This window comes from Sus scrofa, chromosome 10 (genome assembly GCF_000003025.6).
Source record: "Sus scrofa isolate TJ Tabasco breed Duroc chromosome 10, Sscrofa11.1, whole genome shotgun sequence".
In the NCBI taxonomy this organism is placed as follows: domain Eukaryota; kingdom Metazoa; phylum Chordata; class Mammalia; order Artiodactyla; family Suidae; genus Sus; species Sus scrofa.
The window spans coordinates 39684267-39703365 of record NC_010452.4 but is presented as its reverse complement, the minus strand read 5'-3'; the positions used below and the strand labels follow the sequence as shown (position 1 = coordinate 39703365).

The following is a 19099-nucleotide window of genomic DNA, read 5'->3' as shown; positions in this document are numbered from 1 at the left end:
GGATGTGTATAAACCACCAAGAGGACGTCAGAACTTAGGAGAAAAAGGTTTTTCTTTTTCTTTTCGTAGAGTATTAGATCTTTTGGGCCAGATTCAGTCCCAGGAATGTTTCAGTTTAATGGAATCCCTCAAGTTACATATCTGACTTTCAGAGCCGTGCCCTCACGCGTTCGGTGTGGATGGTTGCCGAGGAGCAGAATGTCCCAATCCTGTAAAGGACCATAGATGCTCTGATCAGAAGCCCATAGGTTACGAGACTTCGCTGGTGAAATAGCTTGTAAAGCTGTCCCTGTGCTGAACAGCAGCACTTCTTCGGATCAGCAGGAACGACATCCCACGTGTTGTGAATCCCAGGAGGTCCTGGTGCCTTTGCAGACAGCAGGCAGGAATAAAAGGACGTGTGTCCTCTCTACCTCATGTAATCCCACTGGAGAATGAAACCCGTGTTCCCAGCATGGCTCAGTGGGCTAAGAGCCCCGCTGGTATCCGTGAGGTTGCAGGTTTGATCCTTGGCCTCGCTCAGTGGGTTAAGGATCCAGCGTTGCCGCGAACTGGGGTGTAGGTCACAGATGCGACTTGGATCCCGCATTGCTGTGGCTGGGGTGTAGCCTGGCAGCTGCAGCTCCGATTCGACCCCTAGCCTGGGAGCCTCCACATGCCCAGGGTGTGGCCCTAAAGAGCACAAAAATATATAAATAAATAAAAAAAAACTAGGGTGGCTGCAAATAATGGGACACCACATTCGGTTTATCCTGGCTTGCTTTGTCGAGCTTGCTTTTGGTTGTTCGATCATGCAAATGCTTCTGAAACGCTGTGTTCGGGAGGCACCGTTTGAAACCGCAAAACCTTTCGAATGGACCATGCTATCAATTTTCTGCTCTTCTAAAGAAGTTTTTCCGAATGATGACTCACTTCACTCTTTGGCTCACATGGAGGGAAATGTAATAACGATTAAGGAAAGGAATGTATGGGTTTTCTTCTTTTTCTTCATTTTGTGTATCAGCTTGTACACACACTCTGTCTCGGGTTACATAAACGGGGAGGCCCCTAAGATGCTGACCACTGTGAAAAGGTTAAAAAAAAAAAAAAAAGAGCCTGTTGGCATATACATCTTTGGATCCAGTACAAATGACAGGGCCCAGCTGTCCCTCACCCCCCCCCACCTGCAGCGACGTTACTGAGATCACTCTTAAGATCACGCTTTGTGTTTGGTTTCCATTGTATAGGTCTGTTTGAGCTCCTGGCGGCTCTGCCTGCCCAGCTGCAGCCACATGTGGACAGCCAGGAAGACCTGACCTTCCTCTGGGACATGTTTGGTGCGAAAGACCTGCATTCACTGGTGAAGGTAAACCATGCTGAGCTCAAGCTTCTCTTTGCAGAGAAGCACATGGAAAAATACTTTGAGCGCCACCTAGTAAACCAGAAATCACATTGTTAGACTCCCGAAAACAAAACAGCCCCTTGTTCCGTTTCGCTGACGGGTGTGGACGTTGTTACAGAGATTTTACCCAAACCCGTAGATGACTTCACTTGGTGGTGGGGCTCTGGCCGCGTCTGCTAACGGAGTAAGCCTGCGCTTGCCCTTGTTTAGAAAAAGAATGTGAAATAGTAGCGGGAAGCTTTAGACTCCTCGGGGTCCACGTTCACGAGCTGGAATCTGACTTTATATAAATAAATGTTCGCAGCAAAAAATTAGAAGGCGTCTCTTTTCTGAGGTTAAGGATGGCAGCGGTGCAGTAGCCGCATTGATTTGAAATAATTTCCTTTAACACAGTCAACTGAAATTCTAGCAGGCTCTTTCTTGCCCTGGCACAGCGCCCCTGAAATGGTATTTTGTGTATAAATACACCGGCGCTAAAATACGAACAAAACCCAGTGTTGGGAGACCATTTTAGCCAAGCATCAAGCCATGGAAAGGCTCAGCCCCCCAGACATCAGATCTTGCCACAGAGCGACGCTGGGAGCGATCAGAGCTCTTAAAATAGTAAAACGAGAATAAGACACTTACTGGAAAATATGCCGCGCTTGCTTCTGGAAATATGAATTGCATTTTCTCTCATTTGACTCAGGCTGAAGGAAATTTAGAATCTCACTGGAGTCTGTCAGAGGCAGACCTAGGATGCCTCGGCAGGACCTGGGCCTGTACCTCATTCAGCTAAATGGGCTACAGTGTTCTTGACCAGAAGTAGACTGATAGCTTTGCACGCGAGCCATTCCTGAGGGACAGTGGCTTCACAGGACAGGAGACTCCTTACTGCCTTTTCTGCTTGTCGGATTTGCTGGAATTTGCGTGCCCTGCTCAGGGGCAGTGCTCAAGAAAGTAAAGTGTTGATGTGTGGCGTTTTCCTAGCAATACATCTAAAGACTAGAGGGCTTTTATTGGTTCATTTATTTAGCTTTTCTATAATTGCTAAGATACCTTTGTTTAGTTGCTCCCTTGGGATGTTAGTTGCTCCCTTGGGATGTTAGAAAGAGTCTTGGGAAGATAGGTGATGGAGTGTGTGACTTACTGAGACGATCGTGAAAATAGTCCTCTATTGAGTGTTTAGAAGTTGGATGGTTAGGGATGTTTAGACTGACTCGGCATCTTGAGAGAAGGGATGAAACACACTTCCAGTGGCACCATCACTCCTTAGTCAGTAAGTGAACATGCATCCCAAACAACGGCTGTATGTGTGTTTGTATTTATTTATAATGTGGCCACTCTCTCAGTTTCCTCACCTATAAAATGGAAATTATAATACCCCTTGACAGGATTGTTGGTGAGTTTCCGATTAAATGGCGAAGATCTCAGTTCTTTGATGGTTATGTAAGTTAGACAAATAAAAGTATTAAGGACAAAATTAATTAGCATAGCCTGTGAAGAACCAAAAAGAACTAACAGAGATGGTCGTTATGTTTTATTAAAAAGATATAAAACTAGAAATTCCTGTGTCTCTGCAGTAGCGAACCCAGCTAGTATCTAGTATCCATGAGGATGCGGGTTCAATCCCAGTCCTCATTCAGTGGGTTAAGGATCCGGCACTGCTGTGAGCTGTGGTGTAGGTCACAGACTCGGCAGGTTCCATTCCTGGCCTTGCTCGGTGGGTTAAGGATCCAGTGTTGCCCTGAGCTCTGGTGCAGGTCATAGACGCAGCTTGGATCCCACGTTGCCATGGCTGTGGTGTAGGTCGGCAGCTGCAGCTCCGATTCCACGTTTAGCCTGGGAATTTCCATGTGCCTTGGGTGCAGCCCTAAAAAGAAAAAAATATATATATATAAAAGAATAAAACTAGTGTGAAAAAAATTCTTAGTTGCTGTCACTGATGAGTTTTCAGCACAGGTTGTTAGTTACAGTATGTGTCTGTCATTAAGTGGTTAGGAGGCATACTGTTATCAATATCTGGTTTTATAAAAACAGTGAAGCGGGAGTTCCCATATGGTGCAGTGGAAACGAATATGACTAGGAACCAGGAAGTTTTGGGTTCCATTCCTGGCCTTGCTCTGTGGGTTAAGGATCCAGTGTTGCCCTGAGCTCTGGTGCAGGTCACAGACGCAGCTTGGATCCTGGGTTGCTGTGGCTGTGGTGTAGGCTGGCAGCTGTAGCTCCGATTAGACCTCTAGTCTGAGAACCTCCATATGCCATGGATGTGGCCCTAAAATGCAAACAAAACAAACATAAAAAACAAACCAGTGAAGCCATGAAATTGATGGTGCTTGGAGTATTGTTGAATTACGTTGTTGTGTTAATTTCAGCTGTACAGCAAAGTACATATACGTATTCTTTTTCATATTCTTCCCATTATGGTTTATCACAGGATATTGAATGTGGGTCCCTGTGCTGTACAGTAGGACCTTGTTGTTTATCCATTTTGAATGTAGTAGTTTGCATTTGCTAATCCCAAAGTGCCAGTCCATCCCTCCCTCCTCACCCTCTTGGCAACCGCAGGTCTCTTCTTTGTGGCTCTAAATGTCCTTCTGTTTTGTAGATATGTTCATTGTGCAGTATTTTAGACTCTACGTGTAAATGACATTGTAGGGTATTTGTCTTTCTGACTTATTTCACTTAGTGTGGTATCTCTAGGTCCATCCAGAGATGGCGTAATTGCTGCAAATGGCATTATTTTGTTCTTTTTTATGGCTGAGTAATATTCCATTATATATATATATATATATATATATATATATATATATATATATATACACACACACACACACCAAATCTTCTTTATCCATTCCTTTGTAGACGGACATTTAGGTTGTTACCACATCTTGGCTATTGTAAATAGTGCTACAGTGAACATTGGGGCGTGTGTATCTTTTCGAATTACAGTTTTGTCTGGGTTGATGCCCAGGAGTGGGATTGCTGGATCATATTGATTCAACAGTATTTTAAATAGCATAATAACATGTGTACTATTCCAAATGTTTTTCAGTAATTGCTGTAAAATGTATTTTTGAAATCAGTTTGATTTTAGGAATGGCTATAACATGTTATTTTTAAAAATGAGTTTTATTGTGTACGTTCTCAGTTTCTTAACAGTTGCCCCCACTCCCAGCTTTTCTTGCATGCAGACCTCTAGGTGTCCTTTGACTGACCCATCCTGTGAGTTTTCAAGTGGGAAAACCTAGGATGCTTCCAGGAGGCAGGTCTCCTGAGATCACAGTTTAAACAGCTGGAATGATCTCCCTCACTGTCTTCCAAGTGCTTCTCCTGAAGGCGGGGTGGAGAGAGGGCTTCGGCTTCTGTACATAAATCTTGGTAAAGCAAAAATAATTTATTTGAAAAGATTTGTTTGAGAGTGAATCAAAATGTGCCTTGATGCTTTGCTCTTTTGCCTGCAGTTGACGCTGTTGGTATATGGTTTAGAACTGGGTGAACGCAAACTTGATTTTGTTCTAGCGCTGTTTCATCTTCTTTTAGGTGAAAAGGAAAACGGTGGTTAAATCACCACACAGTTTCTTTTTTGTCATTTAATTTATTTTTATTTTTTTAATTTTATGATTTTTACTTTTCCCGTTATAGTTGATTTACAGTGTTCTGTCAATTTCTACTGTACAGCGAAGGGACCCAGTCATATGTATATACACACATTCTTTTTCTCACATTATCCTCCATCATGTTCCATCACAAGTGACTGGATATAGTTCCCTGTGCTATACAGCAGGAAGTTTTATTTAATTTTTTCTTTTGGTCTTTTTTTTAGGGGCGCACCCGTGGCATATGCAGGTTCCCAGACTAAGGGTCAAATGTCAAATTGGAGCTACAGCTGCCAGCCACAGCCACAGCCACAGCCACACAGGATCCAAACCTGGTCTGTGGACCTACACCACAGCTCAGGGCAATGCCAGATCCTTAACCTATTGAGTGAGGCCAGGAATCGAATTTGCATCCTCATGGATGCTAGTCAGTTTCGTTTGCACTGGGCCATGACAGGAACTCCTCGCCACACCGTTTTAAATTCAGACAACTTGCTGGTCTGATGTAAAATATGCTTGTTAGGAAGAGGCAGGTTTGGATGAGGGTCTGTGGCAGCTGTGGCATGTCACCTGGGGATATTGACCTCCTCTCTGGTTGGGAATCCTGTGGGTTATGAACTTGTCATTGGAAAGGAGTTGCACTGATGCTGTAGGCTGGTAGCAACAGATATTTTATTTCGTTTGTTTATTTTTAGTCACCCCACAGCATATGGAGCTCCTGGGCCAGGGATCAGATCTGAGGCACAGTCTAGACCTAAGCTGCATCTGTGGCAATGCTGGTTCCCTAACCCACTGTTACAGGCTGGGGATTGAACCTGCGTCCCAGTGCTGCCAAGATGCCGCTGATCCTGTGGCGCCACAGCCGGGACTCCAACAAGATATTTTACTTAAAGAAGAATTTCTAGTAGTTCCCTGGTGGCATGGTGGGTTGAGGATCTGGTTTTGACATTGCTGTGGTGTGGGGTTCGATCCCTGGCCCAGGAACTTCCACCACGTGCCTCAAGCATGGTAAAAAAAAAGAATGGAAATACCACATGTAACTGGAAGCAAGATGAGGATACCAATTTTCACGTGACCCAGTGAGTGGAATAGATCTCCAGTTAGCATTGGGCCACATTTTGGACCCATGTTTTGCAAATAATACAGAACCATGAAACATATAATTTGTGTCCAAACTTCCTTTCTAAATTTACCTCCTCACCTTGTGTGTTTTCCTATCAAGATTTCTTTCCTTACTTTAACTTTTATTTTATTCAGGTGTGTATTTTTGTAACATGGTTTAAGTTCATTTTAGAACAAGGGGTGGCTTAAAGACTTGCTTAACTGGTATATTTATTTTAAAGAAGCTTGGTAGTTCTGTTTCCTCAACCAATTTTTGTTCCTATTTTGCAAGTGTGTTGGATTTCTAGGGTAAGAATATCAAATTTTTAGTACCTTTTAAATAGTTGCATATGTTTTTCCTGCCCCTTCAAATAGCTGCATAGATGGGTTGGGGGGGCAAGGGGAAAAAGGTAGTCGCCTGGATTTTATCCTTTCTGGGTTTCAACAAAACACAAATGGATTGTTTTCAAGAAAAATTTCCTGGTGTGATTGAATTACCACGTGTATTTCTGTGATTAATGGTAAAACTTGGAGTAAGTCATGATAAAACTTGACCTTATCCTTAACCCACTGAGCGGGCAGTTCCCACTCTGGTGCCTTGGGCTAGGACTCCAACTATAGCAGCTTGGGTTGCAGTGGAAACAGGGGTTCAATCCCCAGCCTCACTCAGTGGGTTAAGGCTCCCTGGTTGCTGCAGCTGTAGCTGGGATTCAATCCCTGGCCCAGAAACTTCCAAATACTGTGGGTGCGGCCATAAAAAAACCAACGAAAAGAAAGCTATGTCTAGTCACTTATGACGGAGCACGGTAAGGGGAGAAAAAAGAATGTATACATGTTATGTGTAACTGGGTCACCATGCTGTACAGTAGAAAAAAATTGGGGAGATAACAATAAAAAAATTTTAAAAATAAAAAGAAAGCCAAAAAACTTGACATCACCCTTGTCACTTTGAGGTTGAGTTGTTTTATTTTTTTGTTAAAAGTGCAAATGATCTCCAGTGTTGTGCCAATTTTTGCTGTACAGCAAAGTGACCCAGTCACACATGTATAGCCCTTCTTTTTCTCATATTATCTTTCATCATGGCTCTATCATAAGAGTTTGGATGTAGTTCCCTGTGCTGTACAGCAGGACCTCATTGCCCATCCGTTCTAAACAGAATAGTTTGCATCTGCTCACCCCCAGCTCCCTGTCCCTCCCCCTCCCTCCCCCTCCCCCCAATAGGTTTGGAGTTTTAACTGGATGGCTTGCTTCGTTCGACGGTCCCTGCTGAGGTCTTATTACTACTGTCTGCCAGACCCCAGGGCGAAGCCTTCCAGCAGAGCAGGCTCAGTCTGTTGCTTTACAGAGCCCCCATCTCCCAGAGGGGCTGTAGATGGGGGTGGGGGGTGGGCACTTGGAATCTTCCATGACTGGTCCCGTTTAGAGCTTTTTACGAGAGACACATGATGCTTTCTTCAACGCCGGCCTCGTGGAGGGCTTGGTATTTTAAGCTACAACCTGCCCGCTGGATCAAAGTTGCCCAGGTAAGAATTTATGGAAGATGATGGGGTTGGGGGGAATCAGGTAGAAGGAATAACATACAAACACCTGAAGGCAGGTATGAACCCTGGGCCTTCAGGATGGAGGCTGACAGTTGGTCCTGGGCAGTGGGGAAGGTAAGCAGGGGTGTGCCCGCAGTGCCAGGTGTGGCAGGCAAGGTCACACTCAACAGCATTATTTATCTTAAGACCATGGGAGCCATCGCTTTGAAAAATGTACGGCAGAGGACTCAAGGTACCACATTTCCTTTTTAGAAGTAAATTCGTAGAAGTAAATCCACTCAGCATTCTGTAATAACCTATATGGGAAAAGAATCTGAGAAAAAAATGGGTATACGTATGTAACTTCTGAATCACTTTGTTGTACAACAGAAATTATTCCCACACTTGTGAATCAACTACACTTCAGTAAAACTTAAAAACAGTGCTGCCAGGATTGAATAAAAATAATCTGTATGCTGTACTAACCTGTATGGGAAAAGAATCTGAAAAAGAATGGATAGGTGTGTGTGGATAACTGCATCATATTGCTGAACACCTGAAGCTAAAACAACATTGTAAAGCAACTCTACTCCAGTAAAATTAAAAACAAAAACAAAAACACTTTAGGAATTCCCTTTGTGGCCCAGTGGATGTGAACCCGACTAGTATCCACGAGGGTGTGGGTTCGATTCCTGGCTTTGCTCAGTGGGTTAAGGATCCGGCGTTGCCGTGAGCTGTGGTGTAGGTTGCAGACATGGCTTGGATCCTGCATTGCTGTGGCTGTGGTATAGGCCGGCAGCTGCAGCTCAGATTGACCCCTAGCCTGGGAATCTCCCTTGGTGTGGCCCTAAAAAGAAAGAAAAAAAAGCAAATTAACGTAATGTGGGGATCGGCTGGGACAGATTTCGAGGCCAAAGATGGTGGTGTCAGACTGCTGTAAGGAGGGAAGCTGATTTTAGTTTCAAGAAGGGGAGTTTGTGGATGTGTTGACGCTCCTTCCCATTGTTTGTTAAGAAACTACAGCCTTGGCTCCTGGGTGCTCCCTTCCCCCCAGCCCCTAATGCAACCACTGTTTATACCAGACCCTTAGCTGTTGCTTAGGAGAGGGCACCAGGAGACCTGTGTAAGCCCTAAGGTGCCAGTCCTTACATACTGTGAGTATGTCCTCAGAAGAAAGGGGATTTTATTTTTCTTTTATGTCCATTTGATATTTGAGAGATAACCACATAGAACGGCAGTATGTAGACGGTAGCATATTTTAGTAACATCTCTATTGCGACATACAATTTTACCTTTTCAAGTCTACGAGCGATTTTTTTTTTCTTTTTTCCTTTTTACGGCTGCACCAGCTGCATATGGAAGTTCCCAGGCTAGGGATCAAATCTGAGCTGCAGCTGCAGGCCTTTACCACAGCCACAGCAAAGCCAGATCCGAGATGCATCTGTCACCTGCGCCACAGTTTGCGGCAATGCCAGATTCTTGACCCACTGAGCGAGGCCAGGGGTTGAACCCACATCCTCACAGAGACAATGTAGGGTCCTCAACCTGCTGAGCCACAACGGGAACTCCAGTGCAGTGGTTTTTAATATATTTACAGAATTGTGCAGCTATCAACCACAATCAATTTTAGTTCTGTTTTCATTACCTGAAAAAGAAACCCTATACCACGTCGGCATCATCCTCTGATCCCTGTATCCTCCCAGCCCTCCCCGCCCCAGCCCTGAGTTAGCCGCTGATCTACGTTCTGTCTCTTTATATTTGCCCATTCTGGGCCTTTTATATAAATGGAATCATATAACATGTGGGTTTGTGTGTGTGTGTGTGTGTGTGTGTGTATGACTGGTTCTGTAACTTAGCCCGATGTTTTCGAGATTCATCCACATCTTGACATCTATCGGTACTCTATTCCTTTTTAATGGTTGAATAGTATTCCATTGTGTGGATCTACCGCATTCTGTTAGCTAGTCCATCTGCTGATGACACTTGGGTTGTTTCCATCTATTGGCTGTTACAAATGATGCTGCTAAGAACATGCATACGCAAGTTTCGTGTGGCTCTGTTTTCAGTTTTAGAGGAATTGGATTGCTGGATCAGATGGTTTGGGTCAGTGCCTAGCAGCGTGATTCCTGGATCCTATGGTTAGACGGTCTAGCTTTCTAATAATCTACCCATCTGCTTTTCATAGGGGCTGTACTAGCATTCCCTTGGTGCCTCAGTAGGTTAAGACCCTGAAATCGTGTCTGTGAGGATGTGGGTTCAATCCCTGGCCTCACTCAGTGGCTTAAGGACCTAGCATTGCCGCAAGCTTGGGCATAGGTCACAGATGCAGTTTGAGGTCCGGTGCTGTCATGGCTGTGGCTTAGGCTGGCAGCTGTAGCTCTGATTCAGCCCCTAACCTGGGAGCTTCCATATGCTGCAGGCGTGCCTGTGAAAACAAAAAACAAAGTGGCTGTGCTATTTTTGCGTTCCCACTTGTGGTGCATGAGAGTTCCTGTTGCTCTGCATCCTTGTCAGCATTTGGTGGTATCAGTTTTTGGGATATTAGCCATCCTAATAGCTGTGGAGTGGTAGCTCATTGCTGTTTTAATTTGTGATTCTCTTATGTCACGTGGTATTAGGCATCTTTTCATATGCTTATTTGTCATCTGTATAATATCTTCCTTGTTGAAATGTCTATTCACATATTTGCCTTTTTTTTTTTTGTCTTTTTGCCATTTCTTGGGCTGCTCCCGTGGCATATGGAGGTTCCCAGGCTAGGGGTCTAATCGGAGCTGTAGCTGCCAGCGTACGCCAGAGGCACAGCAACGCAGGATCCGAGCTGCATCTGCAACCTACACCACAGCTCACGGCAACGCCGGATCGTTAACCCACTGAGCAAGGGCAGGGATCGAACTCCCAACCTCATGGTTCCTAGTCTGATTCGTTAACCACTGCGCCACGACGGGAACTCCACTTTGCCTATTTTTAAATTGAGTTGCTTTTTGTCCCTTATTGTTGAGTTTTAACAGTTCTTTGTCTTTCTTGGATACAAGTCTTTTATCAGATAGGTGATTTGCAAATATTTTCTCCTAGTCTGTGGCTTGTCTTCATTCTCTTAATGGCATCTTCAGTCAAGTTTTTATTTTTAAAATTTTTTAAAATTTTAATTTAATTTTTTTAGCTACACCCATGGCATGCAGAAGTTCCTAGACCAAGGATTGAACCATGGCAGTGCCCAGAGCCACAGCAGTGACAGTCCCAGCTCCTTAATCTGCAGAACCGCTAGGGAACTCACAGAACCACCAGGGAAGTCCCCACAAGTTTTTAATTTTAATAAAGTCTAACTTAATTTTTCTTTCATAGATTGTGCTTTTGGGGATGTATGAATAACTCGTTACCATACTCAGATTTTCTCTTCTGTTAGCCTCTAGGAGCCTTATAGTTCTGTATTTACATTTAGCTCTTTGATGGATTTTGAGTTGATTTTTATGAAAGGTATAAGTACTCTCTCTGGATTCAGATTTTCGTATTGAATATCCAGTCGTTCCAGCGTTAATTGTTGAAAAAGGCCATCCTTTTTCCACTGAATTGCATTTGCTCCTCTGTCAAAGATCAATTTTTTATTGTGTGGGTCTATTTCTGGGCTCTCTATTGTGTTCCATTCCTCTGTTTATCTATTTTTTTCACCAATACTACCTGATTACGGTAGTATTGATTACTGTGGCTTTCTGGTAAGTCTTGATGTTGGGTAGCGTCTGTCTTCTGACTTTGTCTTCTCAGTATTGTTTTAGCTGTTCTAGGTCTTTTGCCTGTTCATATAAATTTTAGGATCTGTTTGTCATATGTACAAACTAACTTGCTGGGATTTCAATTGGGATTATGTTGATGATATACATCAAGTTGGGAAGAACTGACATTTATTTATTTATTTATTTATTTATTTATTTCTCTTCTTAGGGCCGCAGTTGTGACATGGAGGTTCCCAGTCTAGGGGTCAAATCAGAGCTGCAGCTGTAGGCCTACCCCACAGCCATAGATGGCAATGCAGGATCCGAGCCGTGTCTGTGACCCACACCACAGCTCATGGCAACACCGGATCCTTAACCCACTGAGCAAGGCCAGGGATTGAACCCGCAGCCTCAGGGTTCCTAGTCAGTTTTGTTTCTGCTGTACTACGACAGGAACTCCAGAATTGACATCTTAATATCATGTATTCTTATCCATGAACCTGGAATCTCTCTCCATTTATTGAGATCTTTGATTTCTTTCACCAGAATTTTGTACTTATATGTTCTTAATTTCAAATTCCAATTGTTCATTACTGGTATGTAGAAAAGTCATTGATTTTTGTATATTAAGTTGGTATCCTGATTTATCTGTCTCCATTCCTTTATCTTTAATCAGTCTGTGTCTTTAAGGTGAATTTCTTGTAAACAATAGGTTCTTCCTTTTTAAGTCTGCTCTCACAGTCTTTGACTTTTAATGGGTATTTTTAGGCCCTTCGCATTTAAGGTGATTGTTGCTATAGTTGGTTTAATATTTTACCCTGTTTGCCACTGATTTCTATTTATTACCCTTGTTCTTTTTATATTTCTGTCACCCTCTCTTTCTGTCCCTTCTCTGCTTTTAGGTGAACATTTTATATGATTCCATGTATTCTTAACACATCAACGTTTTTTTAGTGCTTGCTTTAGAATTTGCTACATACATTTACAGCTAATCTAGGTCTACTTTCAAATAACACTATACCATTTCACAGATAGTTGTAGGTACCACATAAAGAATATTCTTAGCTCCTTTTTTCCCATCCTTTATGTCATTGCTGTCATTCTGTTCACCTATCCATGTGCTATAATCACCCAACATGTTGCTGCTATTACTTTGAACAAGGAGCTATCAGATCAATGAAGAATAAGAGGAATCAAAGATTTTTGTTTTACTTGTATTCCTTCTCTGATGCTCTTCTTCATGTATTTCTGAGTGCCTGATTATCCCTTTCCTTGCCTCTTGAATTTTTTTTTTTTTTTTTTTTTAACACTCGTTGCAAGGCAGGTCTGTTGGCAGCAAATGTCTTAAGTTTATGTTTGTTTATTTCTTCTTTACTTTCACTGGATACAGAATTCTAGGGTGGCTTTTTTTTTTTCTTTCAACGCTTTATTTTACTCTGTCTTCTGGCTTGCATAGTTTTTGATGAGGCGTCTGATGTAATTCTTGTCTATCTTCTGTAGGTAAGGTGTTTTTTTCGCTTGGACATCTTTCAAGATTTTCTTTTTAGAACACGCAGTTTGAATATGGTAAATCAAGGTATCGATTTTTGGCCATTTATTCTGTTGCGTGTTTTCTGAGCTTCCTAGATCTGTGGTTTGGTGTTTTGTTGTTAATTTTGATGAATTCTCAGCCATTATTACTTTGAATATTTCTTCATTCTTCTTTCTCTCTTTGTTCTCCTGTGGTTCCCAGGTAGTTGCAGGTACTGTATAAAGTTATATGTATGTGTTATACCTTTTGTAATTGTCCCATAGTTCTTGGTATTGGGGTTTTTTTTTTTTTTTTTCTTTTCATCCCGTTTCTCTTTGTGTTTCAGTTTGGGGAATTTCCACTAACATATTTTCAATCCTACTGATTCGTTCCTTGGCCACGTCCAGTCTACTGATGAGAACATCAAAAGCATTCTTCATTTCTGTTACGGCATTCTTCATTTCTAGCATTTCACTCTGATTCTCTCTTAGAGTTTCCATCTCTCTGCGTACATTTTCCATCTGTTCTTGCCTGTTGTCCACTTTTTCCATTAGAGCCATTAGCCTATTCATCATATAACCATATTTTAAATTCCCTCTTTCAGAGTTCCAAAATCTGTGTCGGAGCTGAGTCTAGTTCTGATGCTTGCTTTATCTCTTCAGACTGTGTTTTTATTGCCTTTTGTCATGCTTTGTGATTTTTTTGGTTGTAAGTTGGACACGGCATATTGGGTAATAGGTACCGAGATAATTAGGCTTTTCATGTGAGTTTTTATGTTGACCTGGCTGCATTGGATGTTGCTTAGCAATCACTGCCAGAGGCTCCAGTCCCCTCCACGTCTCCCCTCCCCTGTCCCCTTTGTCTTCCCCTAAGATCTCCCAGAGTCTGTGTCTTGGGCTCTCTCAGTTATAAACCACTGTTCTTTCTGTGAGAGCCCTGTTGATGGTGGTGAGTTGTTGGAGGAAGGAATTGCTCTGTAATCGTCTGATTAAATGTCAGTCCCTGGACTCTGAGGACCTTCAGAAGCATTTCTTAGCCTCTTTTTTTTCTTCTTAGGTCTGAACCTTCAGCATATGGAAGTTCCCAGGAGAGGGGTCGAATTGGAGCTGCAGCTGCCTGCCTATACCACAGCCACAGTCACAGGGGATCCGAGCCACATCCTTGATCCCACACGGGATCTGAGCAAACATCCAGCTGCGGAAATTCCCACAGCTCATGGCAATGCCAGATCTTTAACCCACTGAGCAGGGCCAGGTATCAAACCCTCATCTTCATGGATATTAGTCAGGTTTGTATCCCACTGAACCATAATGGGAACTCAGAGTTTCTTTTCTTAAAGATATCCTGTAGTTCTGTGTTTAATGGAACACATGATGTTGTGGGCAGATTAATTAATGAAGGGAAGCAAGAATGAGGAATAATTTAGTGGGAGTTTATTATTTTCAATCTCTGTATTAATATGAATGTGAACTTTTTAACACTCATGAATTTAGGTAGAATTTTGAAAGGGAAAATCTTTTTTTTTAGTGGAATTTTTTTATTATTATTAGAGTATTGTTGATTTACAATTTTGTGCCAGTTTCTGCTGTACAGCAAAGAGACTCAAATATATAGTCATATATATATATATATATATATCACCTTTCTTATATTATCTTCCATCCTGATCTATCCCAAGAGATTGAAGTGTATGTTTATTGAAGACTTAGAATGTTGTGTCAATTTCTGCTGTACAGCAAAATGACTCAGTTTATATAAACATACACATTCTTTTTTGTAAAAGCAAAAATCTTAATCTCAAGTCAGAAAATAAGTCTCGAGCAGATGCTCAGAAAGCGACTTGTAGATGAGAATGTACTTTAAAAATTTTATATCTCCACTGTAGAAACTTCAGGAAATGAAAAGCCAGTTTGAAGGTAAATGCTTGATCTTAATCTTGCAATAATTCCAGTTTTCTTCATCATTAGCACCATGAGACTTGCTTGGAAAGTAGTTATTTCCAGGCTAATCAATACAATCAAAGTCTAGAGAGAGAGAGAGAATTTTATGGAGCGATGGTTTAATAATCATGCAAGCTCTCCAGGTTCTTCTTTTAATCTAGAAGCCACAAAAAGCATCAGAGTCGGGGGAAAGGTGGTATTTACACAGTAGTAAATCAGACTCGGGGCTGAAAGGCTATTTAACAAACACTTGCTGGTCCGGGGCGCTCTAGAAACAAATCGTGCTATTCTGGAAGCATAGAGGTGGTGTTGGGTTCAGAGAGCCACCCCCTGGGGGAGGTTGCGTTACTTGCCTCGCCAATCCCGGGTGGGAGGAAAAGGAAAAGGCAGCCAGACATTGGGAATGATCCGTGGCCACCTGGTCCATGGACGGGAGACTTGGTATCAGCAGCTGGGAACGCTCCCCAGCCAATCAAAGGTAATTGTTTGGCCAGCTCTGTTGGAGGAGCCAGACGAAGTTATTCCTTACGTTATAGTTTACATTTTTTTCAGGCACAGAAACATGTAAAGTCTGCAGAAGATATGAATTCCTGAGGCCCTGAGTAAATTGTTGCCTTTGTAATGCACACTCTCCAAACAGAGGCCATATGTAGCCCTTTTTTAGAGCTTTGCTTGGGGCGCAGGGGTGGGGGAATTAGGAGCCGGGGTCTTGCCTCAGGGGTCTGTGTTTCATACAATGGAGCAGGATCTTTTGAAAGTCATCGTGAGGTTTTTCTATTTATTTGAATGTGCTGATTAGCTTTAGAACCATCATTTTAATCTGCATGTATTCATAATTTACTGACAGGGAGTCTATTTACTCTACAAACCCAAACATGCTGGATTTAGGAAACTGCCAATTTAAGACCAGCTCCCTGGCGGCCTAGTGGGTTATGGATCTGGCATCACTGCTGTGGCACAGGTTTGATCCCTGGCCTGGGAACTTCTGCAGGCCCCTTAAAAAAGAGAGAGAGAGAGAGGGAAGAACAAGAATAGTTTGCTCCCTAGAATGGGTGGAGTCAGGAAGTCGGCCCCCCTCTCACTTCCCATTGTGGAGGTGATTCCTGTTGCTCTCCAGAGAGTAGAAATTCCAGGAGAGAAACATCCAGCTTCTCTAGACGTTAAACCTGACAGTGGGGTTGCTGGGCTGCAGAGATAGGCGTCTCCCGCTTCACGGCGTTTTGCAAGATGGCGCCCCAAGTGATTGGACGTATCCAGTTGGAGCCAACGACCTAAGGAATTGGGTGTTGGCAGTTCTCATTCCCTCAGTCACCCCTCTTTATCTCCCCATGTCTCTGGACTGTGCTGGTTTTGGAGCCCCTGCCATGAGGCTAGAGCAGGCCTGGTTCAGGTCCTGTTGCCTCGATGGTGTTGGTCCATGAGTGTGGTCTTGATGTTGCGAGTTGGCTCTCAAGGTCCATTGAGCACAGGTAGCTGTGGACCCAGAGAGAAAAAGGGGGTGGTCTGTTCCACAGGGACCTGGTGGAATATGATGTGGCAGAGTCACACGGAGGCCGGGTTCACACTTCCCTGGGTTGCGTCAAAAAGGTCTATAGGACACATACTCTGTTCAGAGAAAACTCAGAGTTGTGGGGGAACTTGACATAATAGATTTAGACATGCTTTTGTGGGCTGGCTTGGAGACCTAGCCACTTTTTTTTTTTTTTTTTTTAAGGGCTGCACCCTTGGTTCCCAGGCTAGGGGGTTCGAGTTGGAGCTGTCACTGCCTGTCTACACCACAGCCACCGCAACAGCAACACCAGATCTGAGCTGCGTCTGCAATCTACACCACAGCTCACGGCAACGCCGGATTATTAACCCATGGAGCAAGGCCAGGGATGGAACCTGCATCCTCCCGGATGCTAGTCAGATGTGTTTCTGCTGAGCCATGATGGGAACACTACCTTTTTTTTTTTTTTTTAAAGGGCTGAACCTTGGCATGCGAAAGTTCCCGGGCCAGGGATTGAATCCGAGCCGCAGCTGCAGCAATGCCAGATCCTTTAATCCATTGTACCAGGCCAAGGATCGAACCCAAACCTCCTCATTGATCTGAGCTGCTGCGGTCGGATTCTTAACCCACTATGCCATGGTGGGAACCTCCCCCAGCCACCATTTTAAACAGTATTTCTAGAGTGTGTCTCTCCAAATCTAAAAAACTTGGAATCGCAAGTAAACTTCTGGTGTAAACTCAGGTCGATTTGGGACGAGGGACTGGATAACCTTCCCTGAAGTTTAGTTTGGCGCGTTAGGCCCTCGGCTGATAATCTTTATTCTATTTTATGGCATATGGAGGTTCCCAAGCTAGGGCACCCGTGGCATATGGAGGTTCCCAAGCTAGGGGTCCAGTAGGAGCTGTGGCCGCAGGCCTACACCACAGCCACAGCAACGCAGGATCCAAGCTGCATCTGCAACCTACACCACAGCTCACGGCAATGCCGGATCCTTAACCCACTGAGCAAGGCCAGGGATCAAACCTGCAACCTCATAGTTCCTAGTCGGATGCGTTAACCATTGAGCCACGATGGAAACTCCTCGGCTGATAATCTTTAAATAAACAAGTTATTTCTGTATGTGGCTGGAGATAAAGGTCATTTCTAGAGGGAGGAATCTTGTAATCGACCTCCAGGACAACTTGCATCATTCAGGTCAGGTTAGGTTAGCAACCCTATTGCTGCCCCGCCCCCCCCCCCCCCTTTTTTACAGTAGCACCTGTGGCGTATGGAAGTTCCCAGGCTAGGGCTTGAATCAGAGCTTCAGCTGCCAGCCTACACCACAGCCATGCCAGATCCAAGCTGCATCTGTAACCTCCACCTCAGCTCCCAGCAATGTCAGATTCTTAACCCACTGAGCGAGGCCAGGGATTGAACCCATATCCTCACGGACATTGGGTCGGGTTCTTAACCCACTGAGCTTATGGGCACTCCCCTTTTATGCCTTTTTATATTCTTTGCCTGCTCTTCCTCCTCGGTTAGTTGTCTTTAACTGGTGGATTTGCAGGAATTACTTTATATATTCTGATACTGGATCTTTGCTTTATGCATTCTGAGCACTCTGTCTACTTTTTCTGACAATTTCTTGTGTGGAAGCATGCATACACACAGGTGCTCTTTGTCTGAAATGCAGAAGACAGAAGCATCCTGGACAGAGACCCACTATCTTGTACAAAATCCTTAGCTCCATGGGTCTTACAGAAAGTGAGTATTAGGGTCTGAGGGCCAAGCCCGGGGTCTGGTTTATTTATTTATTTTTTTTATTTTTAATTTTTTTGGTCTTTTTGCCTTTCCTAGGGCCGCACCGGCGGCATATGGAGGTTCCCAGGCTAGGGGTCTAATTGGAGCTGTAGCTGCAGGCCTGCGCCAGAGCCACAGCAACGCGGGATCCGAGCCGCATCTGCAACCTACACCACAGCTCATGGCAACGCCGGATCCTTAACCCACTGAGCAAGGGCAGGGACCGAACCCGCAACCTCATGGTTCCTAGTCGGATTTGTTAACCACTGAGCCACGACGGGAACTCCGGGTCTGGTTTATTTTTACATGCAGGATCTCGAGGGATCCTCTGGGGTTGTTTGCACTAATCCAATATTCCCATTTGGTTGTAAGCATCCATAGAATGTAGTTTTGGCACCTATGTAGTTATGGGTATAGTTGTTCATTGAAACCAATCCTTTTGGAGCCAGAGCCAGGAATAAGTTACTCCCGCATATTCCGCATTGCCTGCAAGTGCTCTGGGGTGTTCAGGGGAGCTGGACACCGTCCCTTCCAAGCTCTGTCTTGTACAGATTGGTTCCACTTATTTCACAAATACTTGAGTGCCTGCTGGGGCATCGTAATAGGTGCTCACATCCCATTGGGTTGGTTTGTTGAAATGCGGTGGTCCTTTGTAAATAATGGATAATGTAGTTTGGTCGTTAAATCACTTTCCGTTAACTCAAGGTGTCGCATAAGTTGTGTCTTTATTACAGACAGATGACAGCAAAGAATGCTTTTTGCTCCACTTGTTTTTTGAAACAAGTTAAGGAAAGTTACTGTTAATGTTTCTTCTGTGTCGGTAAAGGCAGTAGGAATGAGGGCTGGTCAGGATTGGGAAATCATGTGCTGTTGATTTTATCATTCTTTCCATCTTCACATAAAGTATTTAGAAAATCTTTAACATTTTCTTTTTTTTTTTCTTTTTCAAGTGATTTTTAGTTTTTCTATGATAGCTGGTTGACAGAACATTTTCAAATGAAGCGTTTCTGAAAGTTTCAAAATTTTACTTAATGTGCTTTATTGGAATTTTATAAATGAAGTTGTTGATGCAAATTTGTTATAGAAAACCCCC

The 19099-nt window shown here is 43.5% G+C and overlaps 1 protein-coding gene across 8 annotated transcripts in view; it reads left to right on the top strand.

Annotated features, from left to right (window-relative positions):
* MPP7 (membrane palmitoylated protein 7) overlaps positions 1 to 19099 on the top strand; it is a 265984-nt gene that overhangs the window by 94992 nt on the left and 151893 nt on the right. For all 8 annotated transcript variants that reach the window (XM_021064727.1, XM_021064733.1, XM_021064732.1 and 5 more), the window contains exon 3: positions 1227 to 1345. In XM_021064727.1, coding sequence (XP_020920386.1) covers positions 1227 to 1345 — 119 coding nt within the window. The remainder of the gene's footprint in view (positions 1 to 1226; positions 1346 to 19099) is intronic.